This window comes from Canis lupus, chromosome X (assembly GCF_011100685.1).
Source record: "Canis lupus familiaris isolate Mischka breed German Shepherd chromosome X, alternate assembly UU_Cfam_GSD_1.0, whole genome shotgun sequence".
Classification (NCBI taxonomy): domain Eukaryota; kingdom Metazoa; phylum Chordata; class Mammalia; order Carnivora; family Canidae; genus Canis; species Canis lupus.
Genome location: NC_049260.1, coordinates 104,196,343 through 104,216,220, shown reverse-complemented (window position 1 = coordinate 104,216,220; position 19,878 = coordinate 104,196,343). Strand labels below are relative to the sequence as shown.

At 40.0% G+C, this 19,878-nt stretch overlaps 1 protein-coding gene across 11 annotated transcripts in view; it reads left to right on the top strand.

The window, feature by feature from the left end:
* Window positions 1–19,878, top strand: part of MBNL3 (muscleblind like splicing regulator 3) — a 114,358-nt gene that overhangs the window by 73,464 nt on the left and 21,016 nt on the right. For 8 of the 11 annotated variants that reach the window (XM_038588321.1, XM_038588320.1, XM_038588319.1 and 5 more), the window contains one exon: window positions 9,569–9,733. In XM_038588321.1, coding sequence (XP_038444249.1) covers window positions 9,569–9,733 — 165 coding nt within the window. The other 3 variants (XM_038588324.1, XM_038588323.1, XM_038588322.1) reach the window with 3 other exon arrangements.

Below are 19,878 nucleotides of genomic sequence, written 5' to 3'. Positions count from 1 at the left end.
AATGTTTTAAGACGGACGGACTTGCTCTTATTCTGTGAATTTCTGCATTTAAAAATACAGAAGTCATCAATTACATTCCTATCTCTGTTGCACTCATGGAATATAAATGCTTTGGAATGCACAGTGCAATTAAAAGCATTTTTGTTTCAAAACGGCTTGTTAATATGTCATAGGAAAAATATGAAAAAACTTAAGTGAAGTTTATGAGGTATTGAAATTTGGGGGTCAAAGATCAGGCAGATGAGCAATCAATCGCTTGCCAATCTTTGCTCCCAGCCAAGCGCTGGCTTCTCTGCTGGGACTACAACATGCATAGAACATGGCTTCTGCCCTTATAGAGTTTATGGACGAGTGAATGCTCCTTACACCAGAGATCATTGCATACTTACTAGGGACTGCAGCACTCCAAATGTGGTCTAAGGACTACAGGACTACCCTTTCTGGGGTCTGCGAGATCAAAACTGTTTTCGTGATTATATTAAGATGTCATCTCCTATTTTCACCGTCATTCTCTCAAGAATGGAGTTTTCCAGAGACTACGTGATGGGTGATGTTGCGACAATTGAATGCAAAAGCAGGAACGAGAGGAGTCTGCATGCCTAATGACTAAAAAAAATAAATTCAGGACCATGTCTAGTAATGGATTCCTAAATGTTCACAATAACCACTTTTGTGATATACATATTCTGCTGTGGGAGGGCAATTATGGATTGCCATTTTTACTGAGTATATTATTTTGTTCATTAGAATTAACCATGCCCTTTTACTTCTCCCTCTCTTTTAATATGAGTAATCAAGGTTTGACTGAAAAAGACATCTATGCAAATAATGGCTATTCATGCCATTGTTTGCATGTTTTGAATATGTTTCTGCATAGATCTTATGTGTGTCTTTGGAAACATGATGCTTAAGCCATCATTTTGCTCAGCTTTAATGGATGACTTTTGCTGAAATTTGAGTATCCCACAGACAAGGCTGAAGAAAGAAAATAGTTAACCCACCCTCCTTACCCCTCCCACACTCAAATAAAACCTTCAAAACACCAAAGCCTCATCTTCCTGTAGTAATTCCTAAGTTCCAAATATGTGTATAAATTCCAAATCAGAGGAGTTAGGCATGGTCGTCACCGGCCATGCCCTTCTTGGTCCTAAGCTAAAAGGAGGAGCCCAGGGCAGGCACAAAGTCATTTGAATATAGGATTGCGCCACTGTGGGTGGGAAAGTAGAGTGGCTGACGGGTAGGAGGGAGCTGTGTGAAGCTTTTGGTGGGAGGAGCCATGGATTAAAAATTGCTTGCTCCAACAGCCAACTTCCTTAAATTCCTTGCAGCTGGTCAGGTAAGAGGGGACTGAGGGTGCCTTCTACTTTGCTTGGGGCAACGGAAGGCCTAGTAGAGCCTGGGCTGATTCCATGGAGGGAAATCCTTATATCCTTAAGGTAAAGGGAGTAAAATGGGTTTTTGAGGATTGATTTTATTTAGCTCAACTCACCAGGGTAGAAGTATGGATACGGAGAGGGTTGCCAGATAATATATTAAATGGAGAGCATCCTTATACTAAAAAATTGTTCATTGTCTGATATTCAATTTGATTGTGAGTTCTATATTTCTTATCTGATAAATGTGGCAACCCGGGGCCAGGAGGGGTGGTGGTGGTTCCAGGCAGAAGCCCCAGCCAGGAAGAAAGGGTGCAAGCAGCTGGAGTCCTCTTTGTCCTGGGTCTGTATTGCTATGATACGTAACTAAGTGGGGTGTCTAAAAAAGAGTGGTGAAGGAACCCTAAGAGCCCAACATTTGACTATGGGACGAGAGAAAGACACTCCTGTTTGTTGTTCCATGACAAAGCCTATGTTGTATGATTTTATTTGTATTTTATTCCTTAGAATAACAAATTGAATGTCATGTTTTCTTTCCTGTTTTGTGTATTTTAATGACATTTAATGTTGGCAGCCATCAAACTAGTTTAAAGACAGCATCCATGAATAGGTAGCATGAGAAGTGCCTTCTGACTTTGGTAACTTGGTACCGGTGTACTTTCATTGTTTGGGGGCTTTCATTTTATTCCAGTTAGCTGTTTTGTAAACAGAGAGGGTAAGTTCTTGAGGAGCTTATTATTGAACAGATATTCAGTTAATATTTTTCTAATTCAATTGAAAGTATTCAATTAGATTGGACAGGGTTGGGAGGGGTGGGTGGCATAGAAGAAGGGGCAGGAAGCAGATTTGAGATATTGGCAAGGCAGGCTTGGTTTCACTGCAAACAGTCACTATGGTTTTTAGTGTTATCTGCTCTTCAAAAAAAATTCACGTAAAAATCTAAGCTCAGGATTATCTGAAAACAAATGTTTGATGTGAATGCAGCTGAACGGGTGAGGGAGGGGGTCTGGAGGTATAGTGGGAATATTTTTCTTGGAAGAAGTCAGCATATGCAATAGAGACCCACAAGAAGGCCTCACCTGGTGTTTGTTGTAAAGCCACATATTCTACCTTTGTCTGAGTAGCTTCGGGGATTTTGACTTGTAATTTGTTCAGAGAAATGTGGGTCAGGGTGGAGCAGCTGGTGAAGGCAATGTGTTTGAAGTTGACCCTGGAAATTCAGTGTTCCCCTTGGGTGGACTCAGGTGCTGATTACATATGAATCAGCTGCAGGTTCCTTTATTCAGCCCTGTGGGGCCCTATATCCTAGGGGTTCTTGTGGCTACAGACCCCTGGAATCAGCCCAGGATTTGTATCTCTGTGCCTCATGGATTCATGACCCTTGTGGTTCAGTTATATTGAATTACCAGGATTTTTCAGCCATTGTGTCACATACACCCCAAAGTATATATTCATAGCAGAAAAAGAAAAAGAAGAAGAAGAAGAAGAAGAAGAAGAAGAAGAAGAAGAAGAAGAAGAAGAAGAAAAGAAGAAGAAGAAGAAGAAGAAATGAATTAGCTGTTTTTTAGACCTGAATAGAATAACCAGTCATTTGGGACAGGCAACCAGGAATGGCCTTATTCATAAGTTGGCTATTCTTGTGTTGGAAGAAGAAGAAAACTTAATGGAAGGAAACAGCCAGAGAAGCAAGTAGGCTTCTAAGGCAGACTTAGTGTTACTCCCTATAAAATCATTCTCACAAACTTTATTCATTCGCTCAACAAGCATATGGAATGACCACTCTTCACCAGGCACAGAAACATCCCTGGAGGTTCAAAGATGAAGAAGATAGAGTCCTGCCTTTGGATAAGCTCAAAGTCTAGGCATGCAAACAATTTATCGATGTGCACAGTGATAAGTGCTGGGATAAAACTGAGTGCAAGGTGCAGATGGAGGCACAAAAGAGGGAGAGGTGAAGGAGAGTGGGGGTGGGGAGATGAGTCCAGGCAAATCTTTACAGGGGAAGAATCATTTGAATGGAAAATCCATATTGGGTAATGCGAGCCTGGGAACTTGGCTTCAGTCCTTACCGTGCTGCTTGTAAAGTAGGACAAGTCCTCTCACTTCTTTAGTCTTTACTGTCTCAGGAAGATAAAGGCACACAAGATGTTCCTCAAAATCCAGTTCAGCCCTAAATGTTACAAGCTAGTAATCAAGTTATCTTAGTGGACTGTTTCAGAATAGTCATCGTTGCGCCTACTCCCTTCATCTTTTTCAAGGTCACAAATTTAAAGCTTTCTTGAGGCAGATAGGCAAGAAAATTCTTCTGCCTTCCTCCCAGCTTCTTACCTATTCAGACCTGATGTCCAGTTTGCACCAAAGTCATTGCCCTGTGTATGCATAAATGGGATGTCAAGAAAGCAGAGTTCAGCAGCATAAGGAAATGAGATGCAGAGCTGACTGCAGTTGGGATGTGTGTGTGTGTGTACTTGGCTGCTCCTCTCCATAGGGGTCTATGTTCAGCCTCATTAATCTTGCCTTTAGAATTTTCAGGAAATGGTTTGTTAAAGACTTTAAAAAAAAAAAAAGATTCTCGTCTGCATCCCAAATTTAAATTACAAGTTGTATGTAAGATTTAAGGATGCTCTGTATGCATATTTATCAATGTTCATAGATTGTATAATGTTGGAGGAGAAAATGATGCAGATTATATCCATTTTTAGAAAGACAGAACCCTAAGTGGAAGAAAGTGGGAAATTAGCCATTAGTATGCTGACATCTGGCTAATACTCAGTTTATGTTGCTCTCCCCCTTGCTTTTAGCTCCTTTAGATTGTTCCTAGCCTTTAAATAGGTCTTGATGGTCGTAGGAACCAGGCAACCTCAGATGTGTGATTTGTAATTCTCAAATAACTGTTACTTCCTCTGAGAAGCCGTGTCTATGCATGTTAGTATGTGTCAGTGGGGCACTGTGATCAATAGGATTTTTCATTTAACACATGATCATTAAAACGAAAAAAACATAATTTGTTTCATAGAACAAATCATCTGTTCATTACCTTTATTTAGCATTTCACTTTAACTCTTGGTCACCTAGCAGAGCTGTGAAATGTCTTTGAAAAGGTAACCCAGTTATTGAATTTTAGGGGAGGGGTCCCCCAACCCCTTAATTCCAAATGTATTTGAAGAAGCCAGTCATTCTGCAAACAGCTGTTTCTGTGACTGACAAAGGGTAATTTTCAGCTTCCTAGGGTCCTTTTCTTATTCTGATGGATGGTAGAGCTTTCTCTTAGGAACATAAAAAAAGTACATTTCACAGGGTTTTTCTACCACCAAGTACATGGGAAATCTTGGATCTGACAGACTCACTCTCATAACTCCCAAGACTTAGGTGGGATTTGAATCTCTACAATGCTACTTTTCTCTCTCCGTCAAAGGCTTTGTACTCATTTGTCAAAAGCCTGAAGGTAGGAAAAAGGAAATAGATTGAATTGTGGAGGTTTTACAAATGCTCTGCAACTTTTTCCTTTGTCTGTCATCAACTTTTTGATGCAGATGTATTTCAGAAGTTTCATTGACCATTTTCTCCCCCTGCTGCTTTTTGGGTGCAATTTCAAAGCAAGTCGATGGGAAGGGCGAACTGGAAGATTCATGGGCGTAGTGGCTTTTATTTCAGCAGAGAACCACTTTCCTATTGAATCACTTTGCTATTTTCTTAACTCAGTAACATAGTGAAAGGCCAGAGGAGAATGATTTTGTTTTTAAGACAAAAGGAAATGGAAAAGAAGCGAAATTCAGGCAAGCATACATGAACTTGCACACTCATCTCTGCGATGCTGCTTTCATTTTCCATGTGTAGAGGAGGCAGAGAGAGACTTGTCTTTCTTTAAAAAAAAAAAGATTTATTTTATTTAGGGGGGGAGAGTGCCAGGTGCACATGGGGCGGGGGAAGGGCAGAGGGAGCAGGAGAGGAAATCCAAGCAGACTCCCTGCTTAGCATGGAGCTTGCCTTGGGACTCCACCCCAGAACCCTGAGCCGAAACCAAGAGTCCGAAGCCCAACCAACTACACCACCCAGCCACTCCATAGGAAGTTCTTTGTCTTGATAAGCCTTAGCTACTATCTTTTGGATAGAGCCAGCTCTTCCAGTGGATGGCAACTGTCACAAGTCCAAGACTCGTAGAGTCCTTTATGATGTGGTCCACTGAGCACATGGCAACTCTGGACCTGTGGGTCTAGAAGGAGGGCTTGGGACACCTTCGATGTGGCTTGGGAACCTGAGGGGTGATTTTTTTTTTTCAGACCAAGATCATTTCTGAACTGTTACAGACCCAGTGTGATAGGATATCTTGTGACCCATTCAAAGTGCTTAGCTGGTCTAAAGAAAATACTCGAACCTTTCTAGTCATTAGTTTTCCAGTGGCCAAGAACAATAGGTGATCACATACTGTGCTGGGCCATCCCTCCCCTCCCCTGGCTCCACCCCCACCCATCCCCACGGTGTTTATCAAAGCCTTAATCCCCTACAAGGACCAAAAGCAAATGTTAGCAAATGTCAAAACAAAGCTTATCCCCCACTGTAAACTCTAATGAAAGTATTTTGGCCTATAATTAAGCTCGGGCCTCTTGAAGAATGAATACTATATGGAAAAGATTTATTATCACTGAGTCTCGTGCATGTAAATATATTACCCTGAGTTCCAAAGTCATTTTGAAAAAACTTAAGAGGCTTGGTTTTCTTTTGAAATATTATGTTCCACAGATAACATCGATATTACATTATTTGGTCTCATCATCTATTGTTTGGATAGAAAATGCAGATTTTTTTGTCTTTTATAAGCTTTCTTTGACATAAGCAGCAGTCTCTGGTAAGGTAGTATTGCTATGCATTTGCATTGTTATAGAATTAAATTTGGAGTCTGTCGTTCAAAAGAGAATGCTTTATAAATCAAGTAAAATCTCATAACTAAGATGAACAAGGTTTTTTTTGAAGTCTTATGGGGCCTCATATCCCATACTTGAGTTTTACAGCCCAACTTGATGTAATTATTAAAATGTAATTCTCTTTTCTTTTTCTATTTCTGTGTACTGTTTTTGCTTTGTACAAATGTCATTAGTTTTCCAAGACAAAGCTTAAGAAAAGTTATTATATGTAAAGGACAGTAATATAAAAGCACAAAGTCAGGCAGTAATTCTTTATCTGTAGATTGGCAGGAAATGTGCCAAATACACGACGTTCTCTCCCTCCCTGGCTTCTTCCCCCCTCTCTCTCATTGCATTCAATGTAAATGATGTTAAAACTCTAAATTGTAACAATGGTAAAATCCTAATGTATTCCTTTTCTTTTTATTGTTTAAACTGATCTATTGTTTGGAACTCCTGAATATAAGAGACAGCCCTCATTATAAAGCTTTTTTGGAAGGGGTTACAAACTGTGTTCTGTGTAAACGTCTCTGGTTGTGTTTGCCACTCGTCTGGAAAAGCTATCAAGGTGGGTTTGCAATCCTCAGGCAATCCTGCTCATCAGGTGCCTTATTTCTTTTTTCACGGCTGCTATGTAACTGTCCCAAAGCATGGGAATTGGAGCAATGATCCTAAATGGGGACGGTGCAGGAAGAGGAAAAACCGTCTACGGAGAAGGAAGGTCAGAAGTAAGTTATTTAGACCTGGTTAGGGGGCAGGATCTCCAAATGCAGCTGCAGTTAGTGATGAAAAGCACTGATGTTCCAAAGAGGGAACAGAGGTAGAGAGAAAGATTTACAATCTGAGCCAGTGCGGTGATAGATGAAACTTTATAAGAACTTCATTTCTCCAGGGAAGAGAGATTAGAGAGGAGAGCAGAGGATTTAGGACCAAGCCTTGGGGAAATCTTAATATTAGGGTACAGGAGGAGGAAGAGAAACCCCAAAGTATAAACTAGTATGCTTGGCTGTGGAGGCCACCAAACATCATTGCTTCCCCAGGGGCTGTCAAAATTCTGAACCAGAGAACCCCAATCTATTACACTGGGTGGAGGGTGGAGAATCTAGGAACTAGAACCTTTGTGACTGCCTCCCTGCAGGTTGTGGTAGGTGTAAAAATGAAGCTTCTGTTTTCTCCTAGGGGGCACATTAGTGGGGGGAGGAGGGAGGACCTCCATTATTGTGTTTTTGAACACAAATAAGGATTTCTGTACAGTCCTTTTATGTACTGAAATTATGTAGATATTCCTAAGCTGCTTTTATGAAATCAGAAATACTGGGTTAATACCATTCTCAACTCTTCCCACCAATAAATGCTTCCTTTTCCAGGATATGCAGAGAAATGTAAAGGTATGTTGAAAGTAAGATATGACTTGATGTTCTAAATCATTTAATTTGGTTAAAATAAAGTGATCTTCGGGAGAAATGAAAGGACAAACCTGACAGAAAAAAATAGTGGCTCCTTGCATTTCTCAAGCTATGTTCTAAGTTATACTCAGCTTCTCGCAGTGCATCTGAGTTTGTGTTCAGTGTAGCTCCATAAAGTTTTGAAGGATGCACCTTGGTTTGCAGTGAAATTATAGGAATGCTTTAAGATAACTCAATGTGGAGGAGTGATTGTGGGAACTGTTTAGCCATCTTAAGTAAAGAAAAATTCATAGTATGCGTTAAAAACACTTGATGAACTAACTCATTTCTCCTGTGTATTCAGGTGCTCTAGCAGCGTGCACTCCTGGGTTACCCGCCCCCTAAAAAAGCTGCCTTTATTCTCCACCCCTCTCTCCGATAAGCTCATGCACTGTAAAGAATTTTAGCATCTGTGGGAAAAAGGATTGCTTACAGTTGTGCTTGTCTGAAAACGATTATTATGGGGAGTGGGTGTCTGGTAATACAAATGGGATCATCAGCAGCCTCTTTGTATAGTGCTCATGAGTTAAACAAACAGAACACCAGGACACATTTGACATTGTGATAAATCTCTATCCAGAGACGGCCTTTTCTGCCACATAGCAGTTACCATAATTAGCAGCTATGTCAGCATTTAGGCAACACCAAAGGCATATTTGATTGCCCAGAACTAACATATTATCCTGTCTGGAAGTATGTAAACCATCAATAAGACTTCGAAAGAGCCAAGACTCCAAAATACACTTTGGTCTCAATTATCCAAGAGATCTAGGGCCATTGCCTCCAGAACCTAAAGAACAACATAACTGGCAGGTATAAACATTTATTCTCTGATGAACAGAACATCACGGGATTTCAGGATGTTTCTCACATTGTATGAATCCAGGAAAAAGTATATTAGACCCAGAATTGTCCAGAAAACTGGATCTAAAATGTATCAGGTATATTTATGTGTATATAGTTATCTAACATTGTCCCTCAATTTTCTTGATTGTTTCTATATGCAAATGCAAATCCTGAATCTTATTTAACATGCATGACACATTGGGAAATTTTTATTTACATCCATAACGCTGTGAGAGTATCATAGTATTCCTACTCTTTTATGTCTTTTTAGAAGATTGATTTATTTATGAGACAGCAAGGGTCGGGGGGCTGACAGAATTTCAAGCAGACTCCCTGCTGAGAGCGGAGCCCCACACGGGGCTTGATCCCACCACCCTGAGATTGGGACCTGAGCCAAAACCACAAGTTGGGCACTTAATCAACTGCGCCACCCAGGCACCCTCTAATATTCTGTTTTTAAACATAATTTGATGCATATCAAAGTAGGGCAGAACAGAGCAGCTAAGAAAATGGGTTCTGGGGATCCCTGGGTGGCTCAGCGGTTTGGCACCTGCCTTTGGCCCAGGGCACGATCCTGGAGTCCCGGGATCGAGCCCCGCATCGGGCTCTCGGCATGGAGCCTGCTTCTCCCTCTGCCTGTGTCTCTGCCTCTCTGTGTGTGTGTGTGTCTATCATAAATAAATAAATAAATCTTTAAAAAAAAAAGAAAAGAAAATGGGTTCTGGAATCAGACTAACTGGGTTTTGGTTCGGGTTTTATCACTTTGTAGCTGCGTGAATTTCTCTTAGTCTCCTTTCCTCAGGTGGAAGGTGAAGATCACAAGGGTATCACTCTTAGAGGGTTCGTCCAAAGACGAAATAAGTTTATTAATGCAAAGTTACAGCCCACCCACCCACCCACCACGTACTTGAAGCTGCATAAACTTTTGTTATTTCGTTACCAAATTTTTAGAAATATCAATGCCCATTCCTCTAAGCCCATTCCTCTAATTCTTCATTTTCAGGGCCGGTGTGCTAGAGAGAACTGCAAGTACCTTCACCCTCCTCCACACTTAAAAACACAGCTGGAAATTAATGGGCGGAACAATCTGATTCAACAAAAGACTGCCGCAGCCATGTTCGCCCAGCAAATGCAGTTTATGCTCCAAAATGCTCAAATGTCATCCCTTGTAAGTCACAGCTATGTCTTTGAAAAACTGCATATGTGTGTCTTTTCTTTTTTCCCCAAGAACATAGATCCAGACCAGAATCACCTTGTCGGGCTTTCAGGAACTTAGTTACAGAAGGATTAAGGACGACGGTGCTAATGTGTTAACTGACACTACAAAGCTGCTGTGCATAGGAGGGGGAGCATTGGAGTGTGTTAGGTTTAACACCTGGGTTGCATTTATCATGAATTCAGTTCATAGAAGGATATTAATAAAAGAGCAGGGGCATTTTAAGATGAAGAGAGGGTCTGATTGTTATTACAGGTAAGCCGTTGAATGAATTCTAGGATCTTAATTCAAACAAATTTCATTGCTCTTTCATGGTGGTTTTGTTACTTTTTAATAGGCTTTTTATATTGAAATAATTATAGGTTTAAGGAAAAGTTGCAAAGATAGTACAGAGTTCCCGCCACTGTTAATTTCTTATGTTTTCATGGCATGTTTGTCACTTTCTTCAGACTTCTGTTAGTCTTTCCTTTAGGGTCCTCTTTCTGTTCCAGTGTCGAACCCAGAGTACCACAGTGCATTTATTTGACTACTGTCTCTGCTCTCTTGTCTGCTCTGTGACCAATTCTCAGTCTTTCCCTGTTTCCCATGACCTTGACATTCTTGAGGAATCCTGGGCAGGTATTTGATGGTGGTTTAACTTACCCCAGCTATGGAGTTTCCCTTTGCAGGAATTAAAAAGATTATGTTGTCATTCTAGACCAGCGTCTGGTATTTTTGTGGATCAATGAGTTGAAATGGATCCTTTAAAAAGTAATTTTGTCCTATTGAGAATTCATCTTGTCCTGATACCTTATAATATAAAGTTATAGTTTAGTCTTAGATCTTTTGTTATTTAGATACCAATTTGAAAGCGTTACGTTGTCTTTATCTGTTATCCATTTGGTCAGTGACTATGTAATAAACTCTGTAATAAACTGAAAAACTATATAGTATTTAGATGGATACAATGAAAATGTGCTAGCAGGTTAACCTGCTCTCAGCAAAGTCTATTTCATTATAAATTTGCTTCTCAGAATTCAAGGAAATCAGTGTGGACAGGGCAACCCCTTCACCTGGTACATCTTTGTAGATAGTGCACAAAACAGGTGGTAGGGACATTGATGAGTCACTGAAATTTTGGATCATGATCCACTTTTTCCAGAAGGCCCAGACAGCTTTAAGTAAAATGAGATTTCACCTCCTATACTATTAGTTTGCCAAAAACATTTGCCTTGGAACCCAGTGCTGATTAATTACATTGATAAATTAGTTGCCAGAAGGTCATCAGTGAGCTCTTCTGAGCTCTTCTTTGACCTCGCACAATACTTCATATGGTTCGGGTAACTGGGTGATTGGCACGAAGGAGGGCACATGATGTGATGAGCACTGGGTGTTATATGCAGCTGATGAATTATTGAAGTCTACATCTGAAACTATGTTGGCTAATTGAGTTTAAATTAAAAAAAATACTTCAGGTGGTTGAAATTCTTCAAACTCTTTCGTTAGGTTTCACACACTGAAGTATTTTAGTTCTTACCTATTTCTTTTTTTTTTTTTTAATTTTATTTATTTATGATAGGCACACAGTGAGAGAGAGAGAGGCAGAGACACAGGCAGAGGGAGAAGCAGGCTCCATGCACCGGGAGCCCGATGTGGGATTCGATCCTGGGTCTCCAGGATCGCGCCCTGGGCCAAAGGCAGGCGCCAAACCGCTGCGCCACCCAGGGATCCCTAGTTCTTACCTATTTCTAAAAGGGGTGGAGAAGAGAAGGTGTTCTAGGTACTGGGAATAGTATGAAAACCACCACAGAGAAATGAATGCACGTGGTGAGTCCAGAAAATGTGAGTAGTAGGAGAATAAAGCAAGGGAGCTTTTCACCCACCACTATTACTACTCTTGGCCTCTCATGATGTCCCAATTTCAGACTGAGCAAAGAATAGGGGCCAGATTGTATAACACACCTGAGCCCAGCATGTGTTTTTTCTTAGGTCAAGGGACAGCATTGGGACATCAATCAAATGCCCTGTTTCAGGGAATCAGAGAGCAAGGCCTGAGATAAAGTAGGGGTAAGGGCAGAAGGCGACTATTCATCTTCTATTTAGCCTCCAGGAGAGTCTTTCCATTCCATGTCTCAACCATTCATGCATTATTGATCATGCTGGCTCACCCTGGAGACTAGGGAGTGGCCTTTATTTAGAGTCCAATAAGAGATCCATTGAGCTCTCCAGCCTCTTGTGCTTTCTAATTTAATTCTCCATGCTTTCTATAATAGAGTACATTTCCTTTTTTTTTTCCTCCATGAGGGTGATTTCAGATTTCAGGCTGCAGAATATGACTGATATGACTCACAGGAGTACAATTTATTTTATAGCATATCGTAAGATACAAGACATTACTTAGAAGACCCCAGGGAACAATTGAAAATTGCTTTTCTATCTTGTAGATTATTTAACAATAGCTGTTGTGATGTGATAAACTGATAAAAGATTAATTTCTGCAGTTATTATGTATACAAAAAACTAACCCCGAGATGATTGATATGATCCTATTTTGTGGTCTAGAAAGCTTTGTAGGCGTGTTGTAATTGCACTAGTGTGAGCAATTTTAAGTGACATTTACCAGTCTTATTTGAAAGAAATGTTCTTTATTATGGATCTTGATATAACCATAGAAGTAACATATGATTCTACTTGATTTTTCTGGTACCTATACTCCAAAACAACTCTGTATCCCTCTTAACACCCCACCACCCTGATAATATTATACTTCTCCCTAGAATAGTCAAGCTTTTGTTTAAATTTCCAGACCCAATATTTGTATGGTTGCATATTAAGACCCATTTGGTATCACTGGCTTGAACTTCAGGTCTTTCCACAAAGCATACTTTGATCCGTTTCTAGGATACCAAAAGAGCACATCTGCTTTCGGAAAATTGAGTATGGTTTGCTTATTATAAGTCCCAGATAAAGGGAATGTCAACCTAAATGGGATGGCAGCTAGAGAACAGATTCTGTTCGGTGTGACTGAACAGTGAATAAAAGCCATACCAAAGCATTCCATTTGGGTGGAATGCTTGCTGTGGCAGGCAAGTTTGTTCACTGTATATTGCAGGTCTTAACTGACATTTGCTAGTATGAAATTCTGCCTCTGAAAGCTTTTGTTAGCTTTATTAAGGAAGTTTAGCAAGTGAGACAAAGGGCGTGACTCCCCAATGTTTTTGATGCAGTTAAGAGATGGTTTCTGATGTTCATAGCAAAAAAAAAAAAAAAAAAGTTTGAGAACTCCCCCTGGCAGGCATAATTAGGAGGCAAACAGGAGCCCTGTAGAAGAATTTTAGGGAAATCAGACACACTGGATTGCTCTCAGGCAAAGCTAATGTTTTAAAATTTTAATTTCACAACTAGGAATTTTTATTACAGGAGGAAGGATTCTCACTGATGGATGTAATGTATGCATATATAAAGCAGATATGGTGTCATAAGTCTATTAAAAACATTTCTGATTTAGACATTTTGCATAATCTAGACCCTACCTATCCACGTCTTGGAAACTCCTTTAGTTTCTCTCTTTGAATGTGATGATGCACATGGAAGCAGTTCTTTTTTTTTAAAGATCTTATTTATTCATGAGAGACACAGAGAGAGAGAGAGGAAGAGACATAGGTAGAGGGAGAATCAGGCTTCCTGCGGGGAGCCCAATGCGGAACTCGATCCCAGTACCCTGGGATCACAACCTGAGCCAAAGGCAGATGCTCAACCACTGAGCCACCCAGGTGCCCCTGGAAGCAGTTCTTTACATGCAAGTGCACTTGGCTGATGCAATCAAGTGTATTCACATAATGATTTATAGAGAGGTTGTTGGTTCAGCCATCAGGGTGTGCCAAATGCCCTGGTCTGCTATATGTTTTACATGGCCTACATTCCTGTGGCCAGGTTATGGCATTTCAAACCACAGAGGCTATCAACATGGGTTCCACTCCAGACTTTTCCTTCATTACATATAGCATCATCTGATGTCTGTCTGAACCCTCCCCACCTTTTTACATCATTTTTAGAATTCTGTGTACCAAATACATTTCCCATATACAAGCTCATATATAGCAAGGAACGAAGATGATACAGTACCTCAGAACCAAAAGGGTAAATAATAGGTAGTACCAGTAACTAGGAAAGGAGATACACTGACAAGAAATAATATCTAGAGACCAAAGTTTTCAATGCTTTTCTCCCTTAATTAAATAGGAGTTCTAAGGTGTTCTATAATTCCACAAAACTGGACTAGGACAGTTTTAAGTAAATAGAAGCAGAGTTGCAAAATAAGCTATTTACTTTTTAGTTTTTTAAAATGTTAAGTACTTAAATGATTCAATAGATAAAGACAAAGGATAGCATCCTTCCTCCTTCCCTAACCATGATACATTCTACACTTTGCATATGCACATCAGAGTTACACGTTTTCTAGTTCACATACTTCACAAAGTATGTTCACATACAAAACTAACTTTATTGACTATGGAATATCTGCTATCTCCCTATTGTCATGGCTCTTTAGTAAAAGTTATCATGAGGGGCACCTGGGGGCTCAGTCAGTTAAGCATCTGCCTTCAGCTGAGGTCAGAATCCCAGGGTCTTGGGATTGAGGCCCGAGTTGTGCTCCATGATCAGCAGGGGGTCTGCTTCTCCCTCTGCCTCTGTCCTTCCCCCCTGCTTGTTTTCTCTCTCTCTCTCTCTCTCTCTCTCTCTCTCTCTCTCTCTCTCTCTCTCTCTCTCAAAAATAAGTAAATAAAATCTTTAAAAAATCAACAAACTAAAGTTATGAAAAAAGATGGGCAAGCCATGTTGTAGATATTAGAGAAAAGGAGATCATGTCCCTTTTCCAGTTTCCAGCATGTCAGATGACCAGTTTCATGATCAGTACAGAAATGATTATGTATTTTAATGAAGGTTCTTCAGGAGATTTTTCAATTTATCTACTCTCGAAATGATAAATGATGACATTTAGCTCTTTCATCTTGATGTGCTGACATTAAATATTTTGTGAAGTGATTTTTGCAAAATGTTTAAGTTGATGACAACAGGCATTATGTAGTAATTATCAGGTTGCTATGCTCTTGCTGTCATGATGACTGTCATTACCACATGAAGGTCTGCATTGATGGGGGCTAAGCCAACCATGCTGCGGGAATGTGTGGAGTGCAGCTAGCCCCAAATTCATATGGGTTTTTGCCATGTTTACTAGAAGGTTAGATAAGATTTCACTTTGAGATATAGCAACCGAAGCCTTAGATTATTTGTTCAACCAGTTTTTCCCAGGGTAGGCTCACCTTGAGGTTGGTGAAGGCTCAAGGCCCCCTCCTGTGCATGGTCTCCATCCAAGGTCCTGGAAGGAGACCTAGCCATGTGTTTACAACATGTTTGTAAAATTTGCAAGATCTATTTGTATTCTATGTTCTTAAGACTCCCCTCCTCTACCCTACTGCCTAAACTTCAGGCCCTGGGGATCCTAGATTCACTTTTTTTTTCCTAGATTCACTCTTGATGGCAGTTATTGGTCCCAAGAATTCATTATTCAGGTCCTTTCCCTAGGCTGTGCATGTCACACAGCTCAAAGCTCCTTTTTTGGTAAAACCAAAGAATTCCCACCAGCAGCAGGTTTGCCGCCTTGCCCCAACTAAAACCTTGTTTTTGCGGAGGTTAAACAGAAATGCTACAATTTTGTGGCCAGAGAGCATTTGTACAGGATATTTTTTATGGTGCCCCGGTCCTCTGATAGTAACAAATCTCAACATCCTCCCGTTAGCCTCCCTCGTATATTCCCGTGGGGTAAATTCAACGTAATCTCCTCTCAGCCCATTTTGTGTCCTCCTCCCCTGGGGCTGCTTAGCTCAGTTGGCTAGAGCCTGGAGCTAATGAGACCATGTGGGCCTGTTAGCTTCTCTGTTCTAGATCACAGTCTAAGCTACAGCCAGCTACCTCAGAATTGCTTGTTGATCACCAGTGAGTTGAGGGCAGGAAGTTTGGAGGGCTCTGTGAAAATCTTTCCTAATGTAAGATAAAATAACAGCCAACAAAATCAGTACTTGACAATCTCACCTATCTGGGATGATTTTTTTTTTCTTATCAAAACCATCTCCTTGCTTAGATCAATATAGTTCAGTAAAGAGCCATCAGGAGACCGAGTGTAAAGTGCCTGTGGTTGTCCCCAGCAGCTGATCATAATCTTAAATTGGTCCCCCAAATGATCCTATTTTGCCTTAATATACTTTATGTATCTGCTAAATTCTTTTAAAGATTTATTTACTTACTTGAGAGGGAGAGAGAAAGAGCACACGAGAGAAGGGGAGTGGAAGAGAGGGGCAGAGGGAGAGAGAGAGAGAGAGAAAGAAAGTACAAGTAAAAATGAAGAGAGAGAAAGAGAGAGAGAGAAAGAAAGAAAAAAGAAAGAAAGAATGAATGAATATCCAGTAGACTCCCCACTGAATGTGGAGCCCAAGGCAGGGCTTAATCCCACAACACTGAGATCATGAGTTGAGCTGAAATCAAGAGTCAGGCGTTTAACCGACTGAGCCACTCAGGTGCCCCACACCTGCTAGACATTTTAAACTCTTCTTTACCTAGTCTCTGCTCTTAAACCATTCTGTGGATGCCAGTCATATTAACAATTCACAAGTCCCCTGGAACCACACATATTGTAATAAAAAGTTGCATCTTTTGATATCACTAAGCCATTTTTTTCAGAACTTTGCATTGTATCCCCTCTGATAGTGATGATTTAGTTACTCCAGTTAAAAATGCACACATACAGGTGCACCTGGGTGGCTCCATTGGTTAAGCATCTGCCTTTGGCCTAAGTCATGATCCCGGGGTCCTGGGATTGAGCCCCAAGTTGGCTCCCTGCTCAGCAGGGAGTCTGCTTCTCTCTCTCTCTCTCCCTCTGCCCCTACCCCCTGTTCATGCTCTCTTGCTTTTTCTCAAAAAAATAAAAAAATCATTTAAAAAAGTAAATAAAATGCACATACATATGCAAAGTTGTGTCTGCTTGCACAGGCACATACTGTGTATATAAAGTATCCTGTGCTTCTCATACTATTTGATTTAGCATTTCACATCTATGTGAAAAGACAGTTTGGGAGTGGCCTGCTTAAAGTCTTCCTCAGCAGATAGCAAAATTGATGGATTTATTCTATCTCTGTGCCACCACTTCTGATCCCTGAATATTTCTTTTGTACTGTGATGCTTGAATTGGATTTTTCTAACTGGTAAACCCAGAAGTCATCAATGACTTAGGAATCTCTTTTCATTACACTCAGTAAATATTTATTGAGCATTTACTCTGTGCCAGGCATCTAAGAGGGTAAGAGGTAGATAAAAAGATAAACTTCAGTCTCTACCCTCTAGGAATGTATGATCTAACAATAGTAAGATGGAAAATTAATGTTTTGGTGATCCTCTTAGTTTCTTTTTTTAAAAAGATTTTATTTATTTATTCATGAGAGACACAGAGAGAGAGGCAGTGACACAGGCAGAGGGAGAAGCAGGCTTCATGCAGGGAGCCTGATGCAGGACTCGATCCAGGACCCCGGGATCACACCCTGGGATGAAGGCAGATGCTCAACCGCTGAGCCACCCAGGGTTCCCATCCTCTTAATTTCTGATTTCTACCTGATCTTCTGTATTTTTTTATAGCCTTGGAATTTTTTTTTCTCATCTTTCCATTAGCCATGCAAAGTTTTACTCTGATTTGTGCTGTTGTATTGATGGTGGTGATGGTGGTGGAGGTTATTTGAACCATTGAAAATTATAACCCTTAGCATCCATTTATCCTGGATTCCTATTGAAATGTTTATAGTCTCCAGGCTTCTTGTAGGTTCTTTGCTTTTCTTATCTCTTGTCATCCCCCCTTTATCTACATTTCGTTTAATACCCTTTGTTAAAATTGGGTTACCACTTGATTTTTTAATACTTTTCCTTTTCTAGTGGAAGACTAGTTCATTGTTTATCACTATAATGACATAGCACCTCACCAAGAAGTGATTTTTAGGTTGAGTCCTTGATCACTTTTCAGGAACAATTATAATTGCCTTGTGCATCTAAAAAAAGAAGCCAATTGCCCCTTGCTGAATTCTTACCTGTAGTAATCATCTGGTGTCATGCAGATCTGTGTTTAGGTGCACCTTTTACATTCAGAGTTAATCTATTGATCCTTTGCCTACCTGCCTACCTTCAGTGGAAACTTCTGTGATTAAGGTCAGAAAAGTCAGATCTAGATGAGGACAACCATTCCCTTTGGGTCCTTGAATTTATTTATTTTTTCTAGCTCTCTCTTGAGCCACAGTGACTTATTCATTAGCAAGTATGATTAGAACATAAACACCACTATCAGCTTGCATCTGTTTATAAAGTTAACTCTCTATTATTAAGGGACCAATTAACCAGTCTGAAGGTTGCAGGGGCCTCCTACAGCATGCCATTTGGCCACCTTAGTCCCCACAGAACATCACTCAGAGAGTGTGGAGGTGACCAAGCAAAAACTCTGAAACAAAGATTATTCTCTTGTGCTCCACGTGAAATCAGTAAAGTCTAAGGGAAACTAAAATTATACATTTCACTGTGCTCTAAGTACAGAAATTCACATGGTGACTGACAGTTGAGCGGGGCTTCCTTTTATACTATAAAAATGCTTGTCACTGAGCAATAAAGTTAAGGTATAATGAGTACAAGTAAAAATGAAGAGTGGTATTTTTCTGGTATTAAATTCGGGTCAACAAATTGTTACCAAATGTTTGCCATCCTATAAAAGAAAACATTTGGTCATCTGCCTCTAAACAGGAGCTCAGAGAGGGAAGGCCTCAATTATGTTGACTTCAGGCCAGGATTAGCCTAAGTGACTTAAAGTATTTTTCATTCATCCAACAGTAACTGTAACTGATCTTGGATATTACTGAAGTACATATAGATGTAAGCTGTTGGGAAGTCACAAAGATTGCTCTGGAATATCATTTCACTTCTATTTCTTTATACTAGTTTGAGGGATAACCCATTTTAAATAATAAGTTGACATTCCTAAAATGTATGTGTAAACCAGAGATATTTATTTCAGGCATTTTTTTTATTGAATTGAATTATGATTCAAAGATGTTTCAGAATCCTTTAAGACCCAATATGTAGTGGCTCCTAAAATTTTACCTTTACAAGACTCCTTCTGTCTTCCCATTCTTAGTCACTGAGTGATTATTGTTGTTTAAGTAAATAGAATCCTAATTTTGTTTTATTTTATTTTTTAGAATCCTAATTTTAGTACCGATTAAAAAATATTTTAGTGAACACTATAGTATTGGTTTCTAAAGCCAAACTTTTTCAACTTGCAGAATCTTGTCACAAGCATTAGATTTATATACATATACATATAGAATTAGCGCTTTACTCCAGAAATTGATGGTGTGCTTTACTTTTTTGGAATCCTCTAGAATGAGGGTCAGCAATTGTTTCTGTAAATGACAAAATAGTAAATATTTTAGACTTCGTGGGACAAGAAGCCTATCTACGACTTTTTGTTAATACAGGTCTCCTAATGAACACAGTAGAATTTATTTAGGGATGCTGAAATATGAATTTCATATGCTTTTCATGTGTAATGAAATATTCATCTTTTACTTTTTTCCAACCACTTAAAAATGTAGAAACCATTCTCACCATCTGGCCAGGCATCTGGATCAGGCAGGCCAGATTTGGCTCAGGGGCTGGAGTTTGCCAACCCTTACCCTAGAACGTAAGCTCTTAGACAGTGGGTAATCCAGGGGCATCCAGGTGGCTCAGTCAGTTAAGAGTCTGCCTTTGGCTCAGGTGATGATCCCAGCCCTACTTGGGCTCCTTGCTCAAGGAAGAGTCTGCTTCTCCCTCTGTGCCCCACCCCCACCCCACTTGCGCTCTCTCTCTTTCTTTCAAATAAATAAATGAAATCTTTAAAAAAAAAAAAGAAAGTAAATAAGGAGATCAGGAGTTCCTGCCTATGCCTGAGGGTTGTGAACAGAAAAACTTGCTTCTTCTCAATAAACAGTGTTACAGAATGAAGTTTATAATCAAGGAGGAAATGGTTATAAAAGTTTTAATACTCATTT